Below are 15,091 nucleotides of genomic sequence, written 5' to 3' on the forward strand. Positions count from 1 at the left end.
TCTTTTTCTCATCGCTGTTCTCCAGCCAGCTGTTGAGCTGATGAAAACTGTGGAAGGGCTGCAAGCAGGGAGATTTTTCTGAAGATCAGGCGTATTTCTATGGGAGTTGAATGATTCAAAATTGAATTCCACATAATTCACCGGGGATCTCTTGCAATACAAATAAGAAGTCTGTCAAGCAGTGGTGCAGTTGAAGAGGTTATTTCCATCTTAACTCTCCTGGGCACAGCTGGTAGGTGGGATGTTTAAAAAGGGGGAAATTAAGAGTCAGGATACGGTGATTGAACTCCCCATAATACCAGATCAGCGTTTTGGTTTTGTAGATGTATAAAGATGCTACTATACTTTTGAATTGTGCGTTTTAATTATTGCAAGCAAGTGAAAGCTGCTATTTTTTTTACCAGCCATTCGGTGACCTAGATGACACAAGTGAATGGCCCCAGTCCATTTCTCTTTGAACAAGGAACCGCACTGAAAATATAGCCGTTACGTTGGACTTCCTCACTGGCAGCCTCTGCTGGGAGGAGGAGGACTGAAAGGGATAGAACAGCCAACTTTCTTTCAAGTCCCTCTTGCTGGAAAATTTTCCGCTATTGCTAATATCTGCCAGAGCAACACCAAGAGCATTAGCAAAGGCAAGATGTTGGGGCAGCCGTAACTGCTGGGGTTGTCAAAACCTGCTGATTCCTTTGCCAGGAGGCACCTGGAGCTGTGTCTGTCCTGGCATACTTGGTGTTGCTTGAGTGGAGCTCTGCAAGTGGGAACGTCTCCAGGCAAAAGGCCAGTGTTGACATAGTTGTGGTCTCTCCAGGCCATGGTTGAGACACATCACCGGGGTGGTATGAGGGGAAGTTTCCATTAACCATTGTTCCCAGCTTGCATCCACCACCACCACCAAGGAGTTCTGCAGCTGGATTTCCAAAAGAGCTTAATGCTTAAGAGCTCTCATTTCAGCAACTTAAATAGAGGGGGCTAAGTTCTTTCCAAAACACTTGGCAACCGTCAGCCCCCACTGAGAACAAAGCTAAGCACATTAAACAGTCCAGCCACTTCACTCTTGTGAAAATCTGGTCGCTGTTGCGAGTGCAGGGTGTTTAAATAATACAGAGACTGGCAGCAAAGGCACCTGGCTCCCGAGCAGCGAGGTGCTTTACCTTTGCCCGTCCTTGGCGGCTGCTGTTGTAGGCTTCCTCCTTGGCCGATTCCTTGTGCATCGCAGCCTACGACCAGCTCTTTCTCTGGATGTTGTGACAGCTGTGAAGCTTGCTGATGTGAGGATTAGTAGGCTGCTGGGCACATGACGTTCAAATTGCTGTGCTTATTTGACCTACCTCTGATTGCGAGGAATTTAGTGCATAAAAATAACACCCTGAACAAATTTGGCAGAAGGATGCACAGCTAAAGTGCCATGCACACGCGGGGAGAGGAGCCTGGAGAGCAGTGTAACGCGAGGCCATGTGCTGCACTCCTGCAGCAAGCGCCGTGCCAAGTCCAGCGCAGCCCACGCTGTCGTCTTGGATTACGACGAGTTCCAGCACCACATAGAGTGGCCATTAGCCAGTAAACTAACGAAGACAGGTTCCTGGCTTGTATTATTGGCAAAACTTGATAGAATAAATAAAAAGAGTGCAAGTGCCAGGAGTTGCCTAACGTAAGACGCTGGACAAGGAAATACTGGTTTTTCTGCCTGGGCTTTTAGACACCCTTATTAACTCTGTTGCTTTCAGTGGAGTTCCTGATCGTGTAGAGGGGCGTGAGAGAACGGAGAGTCGGCCGCCCAGACGGATGGAGGGCTGTGAGCAGTGTGCATGTAGGAATATATCGCAGGGCTTCAAGCTCCTGGGTGATAACATTTACCTGTGTGCATGATTTGTTCAGGCTTTGCATGAGTGAACAGCATTCACCTTGAACGAGCTTCGTGTTTGCAGCTGGGACATCTTGTGTTTGCTGAAGGACCGTGTCTTTAGTAGTGAGAGCTTCTGAGATTGAGGGAAGTGAAATGTGTGCACAGAGGGAACAAGGCAGGATCTGGATTGCTGTAGGCTCTTCTCCCAGATCGCCTTGGAGATGCATCGCTCTCTCCTTTATTTTGCCATTGCATTGGTAAGATGCAACGCCTCAATTTCACATGTTTAAAAGGAGCATTTTTGCCCATTTTCAGAGAGGTAACGTAAAATTTCTTGAGGCCAATGATTACAAAGCTCATGTAATTGTGTAATATGGCACGTTATAGATAAATGATAATATGCAAGCTGATACCGTGTATCTAGAACTTCAGCAAGATTTAAATACAGGCTCTTTACTTTAGGGCAATTAGAAAGCTGGGGCGGATTTCACAATCCACTTGACTTTTAGAAACACCCTGCGTGCTCACCAGAAACATTATAAAAGTATTCAGAGCTCCTGTCTTCCTTCATTTTCATCTGCATTACAGAATTTGCAAGATGCGTGCGTCTATATATTTGTCTGCATTAAAAAAGTACCTGCCTGCTCTGGTACAAGCGTATTCACATCAAAGGAAGCTTTCCCGCACTTAATCCTTTAAATAAGCCTGTTTCTGCCAGCCCATATACGTGAAATGAGATTAGCCAGCCATTTAAAGCAAGGCTACAAGAACGCCTTGCTGCCGTGAGCCCTTTGGGCTGGCTTTAAAACGGCCCCCAGCCAGGGTTTCCCCCCTCCCCAGCACCACCCTTACAGCCAGCGGAGCGTTTTAAACACAGAGGCGTCAACGGCAGCCTGGCTCCGGCCCGCTCCGCTCGCTGGGGCCGGGGGGCCGGGGGCTGCCCAGGGCGGGCAGCTGGAGCGGGCGCGACCCGGGGCGGGCAGGGGCCGCTGCCGCCGCTGCCTGCTCCTGCCTGCTCCTGCTGCCTGCTCCTGCCTGCTCCTGCCGCTGCCTGCTCCTGCTGCCTGCTGCTGCCCGCTCCTGCCGCTGCCTCCCGCTGCCTGCTCCTGCTGCCGCCGCTGCCCTGCCCCGCCGCCCCCGCGGCCGGCAGTCGGGCAGGCCCTGGTTCCTCATTCTCTTAATGAGGCCCAGCAGGAAACATCTCGTTGCCAGCACCGAGGTCTTGGCAGAGGGGGAAGCGCTCTGCTGTTGGTACAAGGCAGGCAGCGGGGTCCTTTCCTCTCCTGTAGATGTGTATAGAATCATAGAATTTTCTAGGTTGGAAGGGACCTCTGAGATCATCAAGTCCAACCATCAAGCTAACGCTGACAAAACCACCACTAAACCGTGTCCCATATGATGGTCCTCACCCCCTGAGAAGTGACACCACAAACCCTACGGCAAAATGTTGGCGGTGTTGATTTCCAGCCCTAAATTGTGACATTATCAAGATCATATGCAAGAACAACAAGCAGATTTTCCTCCCTCTTCCAAGAATTAAATAGCTTCTCAAAGTGACTGAATCTTTTCTCGAGATGTGAACATCTAAACAGTCCACAAAGATGCTGAGCTAGGGAGCCCTCGGCCTTTTGAACTATGGATATTGCTCCATTTTTAGGTCTTGAAGCAGCAAAGAGGGGAAAAAATAGATCTTTTTTTGGCTGCTAGGTTTTTTTCCCATCTGTTGATGGCAGCCCTCTTGTATTGATTAGCTAATGATCTTCCATATGTATTTTAATAACTTTGATCCTCCTTTTCTTTTCTCCCAGGCGTCACTAGCCTTTCCTGGAAGCTGATTTTTATCAGTGCTGTTTTAAAATAGGAGTTACAAAAGAGGAGCTCTCTGTTAGCAACCCCTGGTTTGCGCAGTGCAATTCCCCGGTGCGTTTTCTGTGCAGTTCCAATATTGTTGCCGCGATCTTCTAGATTAAAATAAAAACTACATTGTTAACACTGGCCTTGGTTTGGAATTAGAAATGACATTTAATGTTTACCATTTTACACACTAAATATTGCAGATGCAGGCACAAATAAGGAAATATTACACAGTCACAGGATGTTTGTGTAGTTATTATGAAAGCCGTCGTATCTCTAAAGTCAAAGTCAATTAGCTAATAGCCAAAATTATAAAGGGATATCTGCTTCAATCAGAGGTCCTCCCTCTGAAGTCTGTGAGGCTTGTACTTCTGAGGCATGTGAAAACTTCTGAAAATTCTGCCCCCGGGGATAGCCCATGTTTAGGCAGCTGACTTTAGAATCCTATTTTTGGAACCTGTGGTTGAGATTTTAAAATTGGATTTTTAGTGAGAATGGTGCCTGAATTGGTGCTGTAGGTCTTAAAGGCTATATCTAAGATTAAAAAAGGAAAAAGAGGGTGTGTGTCATTCTTTTCTGGGGATAAGCTCCTTTTTATTAGATTTTATATACCATAAAAGAGCAATGCGGCATAAATAAGTGTTCTTTCATTCTTTTAGAGCGTCTTTAAGTAGTCATTGTAGCCTTTCATGTTGCTAGTTTCCTTCACTGCCTTTTGGAATATCACCAGTAGGATTTCATAGAAAATAGCAATCTCCTTAGTGGAGTGCTTCAGCACAGCTTCAAAGTACATTTTCATGAAATATTGTCCTGTTGTAAGTAGTGTACATTGTTTGACTGTAAACTAAGCGTACCCTCAAAGGCAGGAATGAAGAAATCTGTGTATGAGAAAACTGGAAAGGATTACAGTGTGGTGGATAAGTCAGAGCTAAGTAACAGTACTTTTGATTTGTTCCTGAGGATGTGATCTTAATGAAGTGGCATGGATTGGAGCGATGGTCTTCTGCCAGCAGTCTAGTGCAACTCGGTGTTGGATTCAGTTATCTTAAGTGGGCATCCGAGATTAGCAACCAGAATTAGGGGCCAATTCTGAAAATAATGACATGAGCATGTAAAGTATGCAGAGATCTTCTAAAACCCATGTTCAGTGATGTTATTTACGTATTTTCTTCTAACATATCCTTTATTTCTGTAGGTCAGATCTTGCCAGCAAACCGAAACACACCAAGTCCCATTGATCCTGAGACTATCCAAGTTCCTGTTGGCTACGAACCTGACCCTGCAGATCTTGCTCTTTCCAGTATTCCTGGCCAGGAGATGTTTGACCCTCGTAAGCGCAAATTCTCTGAAGAAGAGCTGAAACCACAGCCAATGATTAAGAAAGCTCGCAAAGTCTTCATTCCAGATGACCTGAAGGTAAATTGGAACTGGTGACGAGGTTGTTTGTACAGACTCTATGACAGTTATTCTCTGAGATACAGGTTTGGAGTATGAATCCGTTTTCTCATGTAAGCTAAATCTGCCAAACTAAATACGACTTTGTTGTAGAATAAAACTATAACAGTTCTGAATCAGACCGAGGGGAGGATGTCCCTTATTAGTTATGCAACAGTTGAAATTCATGAGATCAATATTCATTTCCTTTGTATGCCAGAAACTTCCTGCGTGACCTTGGACAAGCTTACTTTGTCCCATATTTCCCACTTATGAAACAGTCTGATCATGTTTCCTTTTCCTCCATCCTCTGTCTGTCTCATCAGCATAGATTGTGAATTCTCTTACAGGGTCCATGGTTGTCCCCCATAATGACAGAATGAAGTATATTGCGTCTTGTTCGGAAGTTGCTTTAGCTCTGTGTGTAATAATGAATGGGAACACAATAGTAAACGCTACTAATCTAGGTGAAAGAATCTAAACTAGTTGTAGGAAAACAGAAAATTCTGCCAAGAACTGTATTTTAATACGATATTTTAAATATATTGCAATAATAATACGATATTTAAAAAGAAAGAGCACCCTTATCTATGCCTCTCACTGCTTTTGAGATGTGAAGAGCAAAGAGGAGGAAGAGCAGAAAAAATCGATCAACTGTGAAAATTGTCATTATTTGCAAAATTCTATTCCCAGTATGTGATTTACAAGAAGACACTCTTTTATCAGAGGTAGTCAGTGCAGAATTTAATTCTGCTGTTGCTGTTCCCTCCGAGACACAGACTGAAAGCCTGTTGGAATCGGTGGGAATCTCTGGCTGCACGTGCGAAGAGCCTGGGATGCCATGTGTTTCCACCAGATTGATAGCATTAGGGAAAGAAGCTGATGCTATTCGCTATTTTTATCCCTAAGGATACCGTGGTGCAAGTTAAAAGCACAGAAATCACGATTCCAGTAGTGTTGAGGAGGTACGTAGCTGTCACTTTGTGGGCAGTACCCTCAGCTTTCGTTAGAAAGGTTTATCTGCACTGGGCCATTTAATTACTGGGGCGAGTTTTACTAGCAGTGGCGTTGGCATTGCAGTGTACCGAGAGGTCTGCCTGAAGAGAGGTGTTTGATATAGAAATGGCCACGTGGGTGTAAGGAGACTGGAGTTTGTGCCTTGGTCCCATTGGTCATTTTGTGATCTCTCCTAGGCATCCTCATTCGTCAAAGCAAACTTTTGCCAAAGATGCCCTTGGACTCCTTCATGCCAGACGTGGAAAATGCCAGTCTTGCATGCAGCAGGGGGGCACACAACTTCAGCCTAAGACTGAACTGGAAGTTCAGGGTCTGTCGTTGCCCTGAGATAATCACATCAGTTGCCCTTGACTCGTTTCAGAGTGCTTGACCTAAGTGCTGCTTCTGCCCTGGCATGTGGAATGGTTGGGTTCTGGGGGAGGGTAAGCAGATTAGGCCAGTCAATCGTCTCTGGGTTGCATGTGATTTTGAAATGCCAGCCTTACCTCTTTCAGGCCTGGATTAAGGGATTTGCCATAGCAATTTGTTAAAATAAAGATGGATGAAGCCTAGGTGGCACACTAATAAATTGCTTAAAGCTGATTTTTATAGAGTGGAATGAGATGGGAAATTATAAACAAGATTTGGGTCATAGCTGTTTGCTGCATGCTTGGTTTTAAGAGGATTTTTGGGGGTCCTATCTAAGTACAGGTGAAGAACAATTTAGAGGCACACTGGTTTCAAATCATCATCGCTAAGCTAAACTAATATAAAGCAGTTGTAGAGTACTCGCAGCAGTTGTTTTGCTCTTGCTGTTCCTTATGCAAGCAGCAGCAGAAGATGCAGAGCGGCAGCCTGGCGTGCTTCGTGCTGAAAGGGAGAGGAGGGAGGTATTGGTCTGGTCGGTGCAGGTGGCTCCTGGTGCTGGTGGTGGGCATGGCACTGTGCCACCACGCTTGGTGAAACCAGAGCCACACAAGCATGTAGAAACAGAAGGATGACTCCAGGAAGGGAAGTTTGAGCTATATGACTTGACCAATGTGAGAGTTGAATTGTGCATCACTCTGACTCTGCAGGGGACTGAATTCCACGTTTTGTGAGGGATTCTGCCTGCTTTGTATTTACTCACTTGTTCCAAATCTCTAGAACTTAATTCAGTTTCAAAGCAACATTGAAGCTGCCATTTCACTGAAGGCCGCTTCACTTGAAAAGTGGAAAAATCAGGTGAAATGTAGTCGTGACTTTAGAGCCATCGATGCAGCAATGCAATAAGGTGATCTCCTAGTGGCAAGTCTTTAGGGGGTGACACTTCGGGAGCGCGTTAGCTTATGAAACTTCAGAGGTTAGTGGACCTATTTCTGGCAAATGCTTTTTATTCCACAGTCAAAGCCTATTGTACTAATCTCTTTGCGGATGGTACCAAAGCAGCCATCCTTGTAGTGCCAAGAAGATCTTCCAGTGACTTGCTCTTCTAGGCTGTAGACAGGGGACCTGTAGAGAAAGCTTTGAACAGAAAAAAGACCTGAACGGTAGATGAAATGGATGATACCAACAAACAGAACGAACCAGGTGTTGGCTGGCAAAGATGAGCAGGGACATACAAGAGGTAATTAGCACTGCTCCAGCAACCGGTAGAGAATGAGTCATTGCATGCGAAGGTGGATGCGCTAACTAGGTCAGCATAGATGTGGGATGAATTGTACCACTGGAATATTGCTTCGTTTTTCCTTGGAGGAAATTCACAGTCAAGAGGATGAGGGCGTTATGGTAAATGTTTTGACAGAAACACGGGCAGGCAGTGGTGCTCCCTGGGTGGATTGTGCCTTGTAAATCTGGATTTTTTGTCCCAGCCATGCCTGGCACTGTCAGGGCTCGCTGGGCCAGGTGTGCAAAACGTGCGGAGGCTGTGGCTGAGAGCATATCCTGGTGGCCTGGTTGCTGAAATCTAATATCTTGTTTGTTTCTTTCTGTGTTTAATGAGCAGGATGACAAATACTGGGCAAGGCGTAGAAAGAACAACATGGCTGCTAAGCGATCGAGGGATGCCCGCCGGCTGAAGGAGAACCAGATCGCCATCCGCGCCTCGTTTCTGGAGAAGGAGAACTCGGCTCTCCGCCAGGAGGTGGCCGACCTACGGAAAGAGCTAGGCAAATGCAAGAACGTCCTTGCAAAGTACGAAGCTCGACACGGCCCCCTGTAAATTCAAGGGGGGGGAGCGGGGTTTTTTTCTTTTTTCTTTTTCTTTTTTTTTTTTTGTTGCGGGTTGGCATTTGAATAGATGGACAATGTGTTTCCTGTTTGATAGCACCACACCCAAACCAACCTTTCTGTCTTCAGCACTTTACCAGAAGCAGAAACAAAACTGACTTACGTTATTATTTTCTTTTTTTTGGTTTGCGTATGCGTGTACCTGCGTATGTGTGCCCATGTGTGTTCACGCGTCTGTCTACGTGTGTGTGTGCGTGCTTGTGTGTGTGCATGTGCGCGTGTGTGTGTGCGTGCGCACGCATCTCAGCACTTCCCATTTTTATGAAGCCCTCTCCAAAGGGTGCCACATTTTTACCTGGACTGTTGAGAACCGCCATAGTAAGCTTTTTATTATATTTTTTTCAGTGCTGCTTCAGAGTAGGGTTTTTATGTTATTGTAACCAGTTCCATCCTCCTGATTTACTTGGAAAGATCCCAGTATAAATTATAAAAAAAGGAAAAAAAAAAAAAGAAAAAAGAAAAAAAAGTAGATCTCAGTTTTTTTCGGGAGTAACAAGCTATTGTTTAAGTATGTCTAATCAGAAAAGTTAACATGCTAATAAAGTGCACAAATAATAATTTAGTACTACACTGCAGAAATATTAATTTATAGATTGCTTTTGTTGTATTTTAAGTTTTGGTGGTAATTGTCTTCAGATTTAAAGTGCTGTTAGACTGAGTTAGCTGTACTCATTATAGATCCCATAATGGCTTCTCTATAGCTATTAAGGTTCCTTTTCTTTCCCCGGACCCCAGGTAGTAGCAGAACTGTCCATAGAGCACAGAGTGTGTACTTTGCACTGTCTGTACCTGAAGCAATAATCCTGTTGTACGCTAGCGCATGCTGCCCGGGTGTTCCTAGTGGACGTAGGATGGTTTCCCTACCCAACAGGAGTTTTAATGTCTTTAACAAAAAGTTAAAAAGTAAAAGACACGTTAACGTGAGCATGCTAATTGTATCCCTGTCCATAGGGAGCGCATGTGTAAGAAGCAGGATAATTAGTTGAAACGAGAACAAAATTAATAGTATCAAATCAGATCCGACGTCGAAATCAGAGGGGCTTTTCTGTTTTCAGTTAGTTATGCGTTCCTTCAAGTTCCATTTTGTGATTAAAATTTAAATAAATACCTAAATTCAGTTGTTTTTTCCTATGTTCTGTAATATATTTTCTGTGGTTTATATCTTGCTGTTTAAAAAAAAAAAATCACTTTTATTCAGTTAGAAGTCACTGGTTTGCAAAGCCCATTTTTCCTAGTGATTGTTGTTTTGAGTGTGACATGAACTGATGGTTCTGAACTTTATCGTTTTAAACTCTATTTTCTTTTGAAGACGTATGTTCTAATATAAAGTGGACTTCTGAAAAATGAATGTAAGAGACACTGGTGTATTTCAGAAGGGGATGGTGTTGTCATATACTGTGGTTAATCCAATCAATCAAAGTGTTTACTATAGACCAAAAGAATAGATATTATAAAATGTATAAAGTTTATACAGAATAATTATAGTATGTTCGTTTTGTACAGTATTTTTCAAGTACAAATACTGACAATGTATTTTGAAAGACATATATATATCAAAAAGAAAAAGCTATTCCATGTTTAAAATATATAGCAAAGATATATATTCTCCATTATTGTACAGAAAGGAAATGCTTAGGGGTTTGTTGGTTGTTGTTGGGTTTTTTTTTTAAAATCTTTAATATTTTAAGCCTACCACTGGCACACTGGCACGTTCTGTGCTTTAAATTAAATTTTTATGGAAGTAATATGGCTTTCCAGGATGTTCCATATTACTGAAAAAGAGAGACTTTATTATTTTCCATTAGAAACACATAAAGAAACTGTTTAATAGGGACAAAGCACAACATGGATTGTAGTCAACTATTGATTGGACAATTCAATATTTTGTAAAGGCAGAAAAATAATCCGTAACACAAAAAATCTCATAGTCATTTCTAATCTGCTGCTGCTGCTAGAATCTGTTTCCAGCTGAAATTTTTTGTTATAAATAGCTCTGTTGCTGTATACAGTTGTACGTACTGCATACGGTTATTAACATGTGAGGAAAATATGGTGCTACATGTCTTGCTCACAGTTTTCTAAGTGTTTGGACATTATTTTCAAATAAAAAGGTTTGTTCATTCCATTAAATCATTATTCATGCTTCAGGAGATTGTTACAAAGGACTCAACATTTTCTTCAGCATTAAAAATACCCTCACATCAATGGCATTTTTCCAGTATTTTTCCTCAAACATACTCGACTTTTCAGCGTCCCTTAACGTGCAGTACCTGCCTGTGGACCATTTATTCAGCACGTTGAATTGCTCCGTGCTGCAGCAAAGTTTAAAGAGTAGTAAGTTATTTTCTAAAGGTCAGTATAAGCCACTGGATGCGTGGGTGGAGAAATGAGACTGGCAGTGGCTGGCACGAGCCGTGGATCTGCTAGAGCCGCTAGGAAATAAACTTGATTTTTTTCCCTTTGGAAGAAGGGCGACGGTGGCAGGGCTGAGCCGGCCCCTGCTGCGGATACACTTTTAGCAGCAACAAAGCAAATTGCAAGAGCTTCTAATTGCCCTCACCGTGATTGTTCTCGGGGTGAGGCTTGAGCAGCAGGACCGGGGTGTGCGAGATCAGCTGGTACGAACCCCTCGTGGGTTGACCGCAAAACTTGCTTTAAAATGTAAAAGGCAGCTTGGACTAAAATCCCAGATAATTCTTTTGTTTCTTTAGGGCAGGGAAGGGGGGGGAGATGGTAGTTTTTATAGGCTGGCTGGCACAGATTCATCAAGTCAGGGCCACAGAGGAGCACAGAGCTTTCCAGCAGCCCAAAGCTGCCCAGGTGTCTCCTGGCCCCAGCCGGGCGGGCGGCTCGGGGGTCTCGGCCCCGGCCAGCTCTTTTCTGGGGGTGAGGACTTTCAGAGGAGCCTGGGGGACCCGGGCACTCCCCGCTCACCCTGGGGGACGGGTACCCGGGCGCCTCTGAGCAGCTCCCCCTGGAAGAAAGGGTCGGGGGGGGAAAGGCAAAATTTGTGGGCTAAAACTTGGAAAAAACCCTCTAACCAGGTTGTCTCCCCAAAATAACAATAAATGGAAGTTTAGCTCATTTTCAGTTCCCCAGGACAGCTTAGTTGGGCTCATCACACCTCCGATGGCTTTGTTGCTCATGAAGGAGCTTGTAGGTATATGAAATTGTAATTTTATAAAAATAGAAATATATATATTTGCAGAATAATTAATAGCGTGTCTAAATAATTCACTGACCTCTCTTAAACCATAAGCATTGGTAAAATGCTTGTCGTCTTGTTTGTTTGTTTGTTTTTGCTGAAACTTAGACGTGATTTTTTTTCTTTTTAAAAAAGAACGCCCTCTAAAAATAAATTGAATTTGAGACGTATTTGTGAATACGAGCACCTTGGGGCTCTCCATGGGAAAGCCCGTGGCAGAGGCGGTGGTGGGGGGGTGTATTTTTTTTTTTTTTCTCTTTTGAATGGTGCTAAAGCCACTAACCCAAGCACCATGGAAATACAGCTCTGACTTGAATCCACAAAGGCAAGAAATGGAAAATGAAGGGGAGGCGCCTGACGGGGCACATGCGGTTGTTCCGCGGAGCAGCCCAAAGCCGCTCTGTCCCGGCGGGGGGGCGGGTGGGATGCGTCCCGTAGTGCCGCAGGACCCCTATAACCTTTGAATGTCTTGCCTCTGTGGGTTTGTAATAACCCCAGTTATCGCTTTAAAACTATTTTTGCATGTAATTTACACTAGAGATGTGCAGTTTATTTTTATTTTGTTGACTTCTTTTTTATGTGAAGAAAAAGAAAAGTGTATTAAAATTTACAAGTGATCAACCATTGTATTTCTGGCAACACCACAAGACAGCATCTGTTTAAATACAAGTTTAACAAATAAGATCAAATTAACTGTATGACATGAAATGGATTGCATCCTGTATGCTGTTCAGCCCAAATCTTTTTTTTTTTTTTTTTTTTGTTGTCTGTTATTCTTAATGTTTAATAAACTTTTAAATTTTTCTTCTCTCACCCGTGTGTTGCTTTGGTGTCTCAGGGGTCGGGCAGCGGGCTTTTGGGAGGGTGTATTTTTATTTCCCCCCAGCTGTGAGTGGTGCCGGTAGCCCCAGCCCCAGCTGCCTCCCACCACAGGGACCCCCCCCGCCCCCGGTAACTGGGGTGCAAATGTCGTCGTCGTCGTCGTCCCCCGGCTGATGCCAGGCCCCAGCCCGGCTGCGAGGGTTCCCGCTGGGCTCTGACCATACCCAGGGGCACGTACAGTAGGTAATAGATTTCTTAAGTGTAGTATATTTAGAACTATTTTTTTATATATATAAGTAAAGTACTTGTTTTACTTATTTATAATACTATATAAGTATTAAAAACCTGGTATACACTACATTACATCATTTACATACATGTATGTTTATATACACATTTTATATACACTTTATTTATTGTGAGATGTGATCATTTACCAAAAGACAGTGCGCAGACAGCAATACAGCCATAAAAATTCTGTATCTTAAGGAGCATTTTTTCTTTCTAGTTTGAAAAAAATCACTCATTACTTTTAATCACCGTTAGACTTAATATTTTGTAGAGAAGGCACAGCAGATACTACGTGCTTTTACATATATAGTTTATATGCAATACATACAGTGAGCAAGCGAGAGAAAAAAAGTATAACTTACTGCGAACACTTTATACAAGGTAGTAATTAAAATATGTGTACACGTTTCTCTATATATGTATATAAATATAGACTTCATTGGTATAAAGGTCTGGTTTTGCTATATATGTTACATATTATGCACACCGTATATTCGTTATGATACACACGTGGGGTGTCTGTGCATGCCCGCGCTCCCAAACATACGCGTGTTCTTCTTCTATCTAGAAATTAAATAATCATATTTTCATACAGCCTATTTAGCAGCGTTTACTTTAATAAAATAGTTTTATATATGTAAAGTAGATTCAATTGATATCAAGGACTGTTTTCAATGTAAATAGGTTATATATCATGCAGGAAGTATATTTGTTATAGTGCACACACACACAAACCACTTGGTTTTAATACATTGTGTGTGTGTGTGTGTATATATATTTAAAAAAATACACAAAATATGTGTTTTAATAACACCAATACATGTACTCACTCACCCCCCCGCCGTGTGTGTGTGTGTACACACATGTGCACACACAAACTCGTTAGTTTTATATATACATATATATAAGAAAATATAAATGGATATATTTTTGTGCACTTAAACACATCATATAAAAAAAAGTGTACACAGAAAAAGGTTTTAAAATTATATTTTATATGCCGTATTTAGCAGAAATTATTTTTAAAAGGTAGTTTTATATGTTAATATTTGTTTATAAATGTATAAGTTTTTTAAAATAGAAAGGTCTTGTTGTTAATATACCGGAGACACAGAGCATATTAGTTTACACGCACGCGCGCGCGCACACACACACGCAAGCACTCTGCCCCCCCCCAGTGTATCTTCTGCACATGCCCGTACCCCTCTCTCTGTCTCTCTACACCAGATACTTAGATCTTCTCTCACACACAAGCACACACACATTTTATTGCTCTAAAGGTCTGCTTTTACCATATATGGTCTATATTAGGCACAAAATATAGTTGCTGTAATGCATTCCCCCCCCCCCGTGCCTTCCTCCCCACTCCCTGTGCGTCTGCACCCCCGGGGCGCTCTCTCTCACGCTCCCTCCGTACACGTCTGTGTAGCTATACGTTTAATAACGCTATTTCACATTGCGTATTTGTCAGGATTTACTGCTTAATATAGCTTTTTAACACATGTAAAAATAGATTTTATTGTTATAAAGGTCTTTTACAATAAATGCTGTGTGTATTAAGCACAAGATTTGTCATGACACCCATCATACGCCCCCCCCGTGCGCACAGGTGTGTTCACACGGCCTTAGCTCTGGGCCTGTATATACAGAGGGAAAGTCAACCCTATTGCCATACAGCATATTTAGCAGCATTTAATAATTTAGTTTTATGTTTATGTGCCTGTAATTGTATGTTTTATTGCTATAAAGGTCTGTTTTTAATACACAGTTTACATTGTGCTCGAAGTACAGCAGTTAGCACACACACGCGCCCCCACACGCCCGCAGTATCTCACCATCCCGACAGCAATTTATTAATGATATTTTCATCTAGCATAAGTAATAGCATTTACAGAAGATTTTTTTTTTATTTTATTTTTCTAGAAAGATGCATACATAAATGTTAGTGATTGATATATAAAATCTGGATTTAAATATATAGAATGGTTTGGGGTAAGAAGGGACCCTCAAGATCATCCAGCTCCAGCCCCCCCGCCATGGGCAGGGACACCTCCACGAGACCAGGTTGCTCACAAAATATATGTTTTAATAACACAGAAACACTTTCTATCACTCGCTCTAAACCCCCCCCAGCCTCTGTGTCTCTGTGTATGTGTGTGTCTGTGTCTCTGTGTGTGTGTGTGTGTGTGTCTGTCTGTGTGTGTCTGTGTGTGCGCGCGCAGGCGTGCACACTCATGAGAAATATATTTTAAAAATTTTAATATTTTTATGTTCTGACCTACACATACATAAAAAAGTTTTAAAAGTATATTTCATATAGCGTATTTAGCAGATTTTTTTTTTTAAAAAAGTTAGTTTTATACTTTTCTATTTAC

General features: G+C 42.7%; 1 protein-coding gene across 1 annotated transcript in view; it reads left to right on the forward strand.

Annotated features, from left to right (window-relative positions):
• HLF (HLF transcription factor, PAR bZIP family member) overlaps positions 1-12,406 on the forward strand; it is a 37,464-nt gene extending 25,058 nt beyond the window's left edge. The window contains exons 3-4 of the mRNA XM_054221798.1: positions 4,896-5,116; positions 8,115-12,406. Of these exons, the coding sequence (XP_054077773.1) occupies positions 4,896-5,116; positions 8,115-8,330 (437 nt within the window). The 3' untranslated portion in view covers positions 8,331-12,406. The remainder of the gene's footprint in view (positions 1-4,895; positions 5,117-8,114) is intronic.
• Positions 12,407-15,091: the final 2,685 nt, after the last annotated feature.

This window comes from Rissa tridactyla, chromosome 15 (genome assembly GCF_028500815.1).
Source record: "Rissa tridactyla isolate bRisTri1 chromosome 15, bRisTri1.patW.cur.20221130, whole genome shotgun sequence".
NCBI classification, from domain to species: Eukaryota; Metazoa; Chordata; class Aves; order Charadriiformes; family Laridae; genus Rissa; species Rissa tridactyla.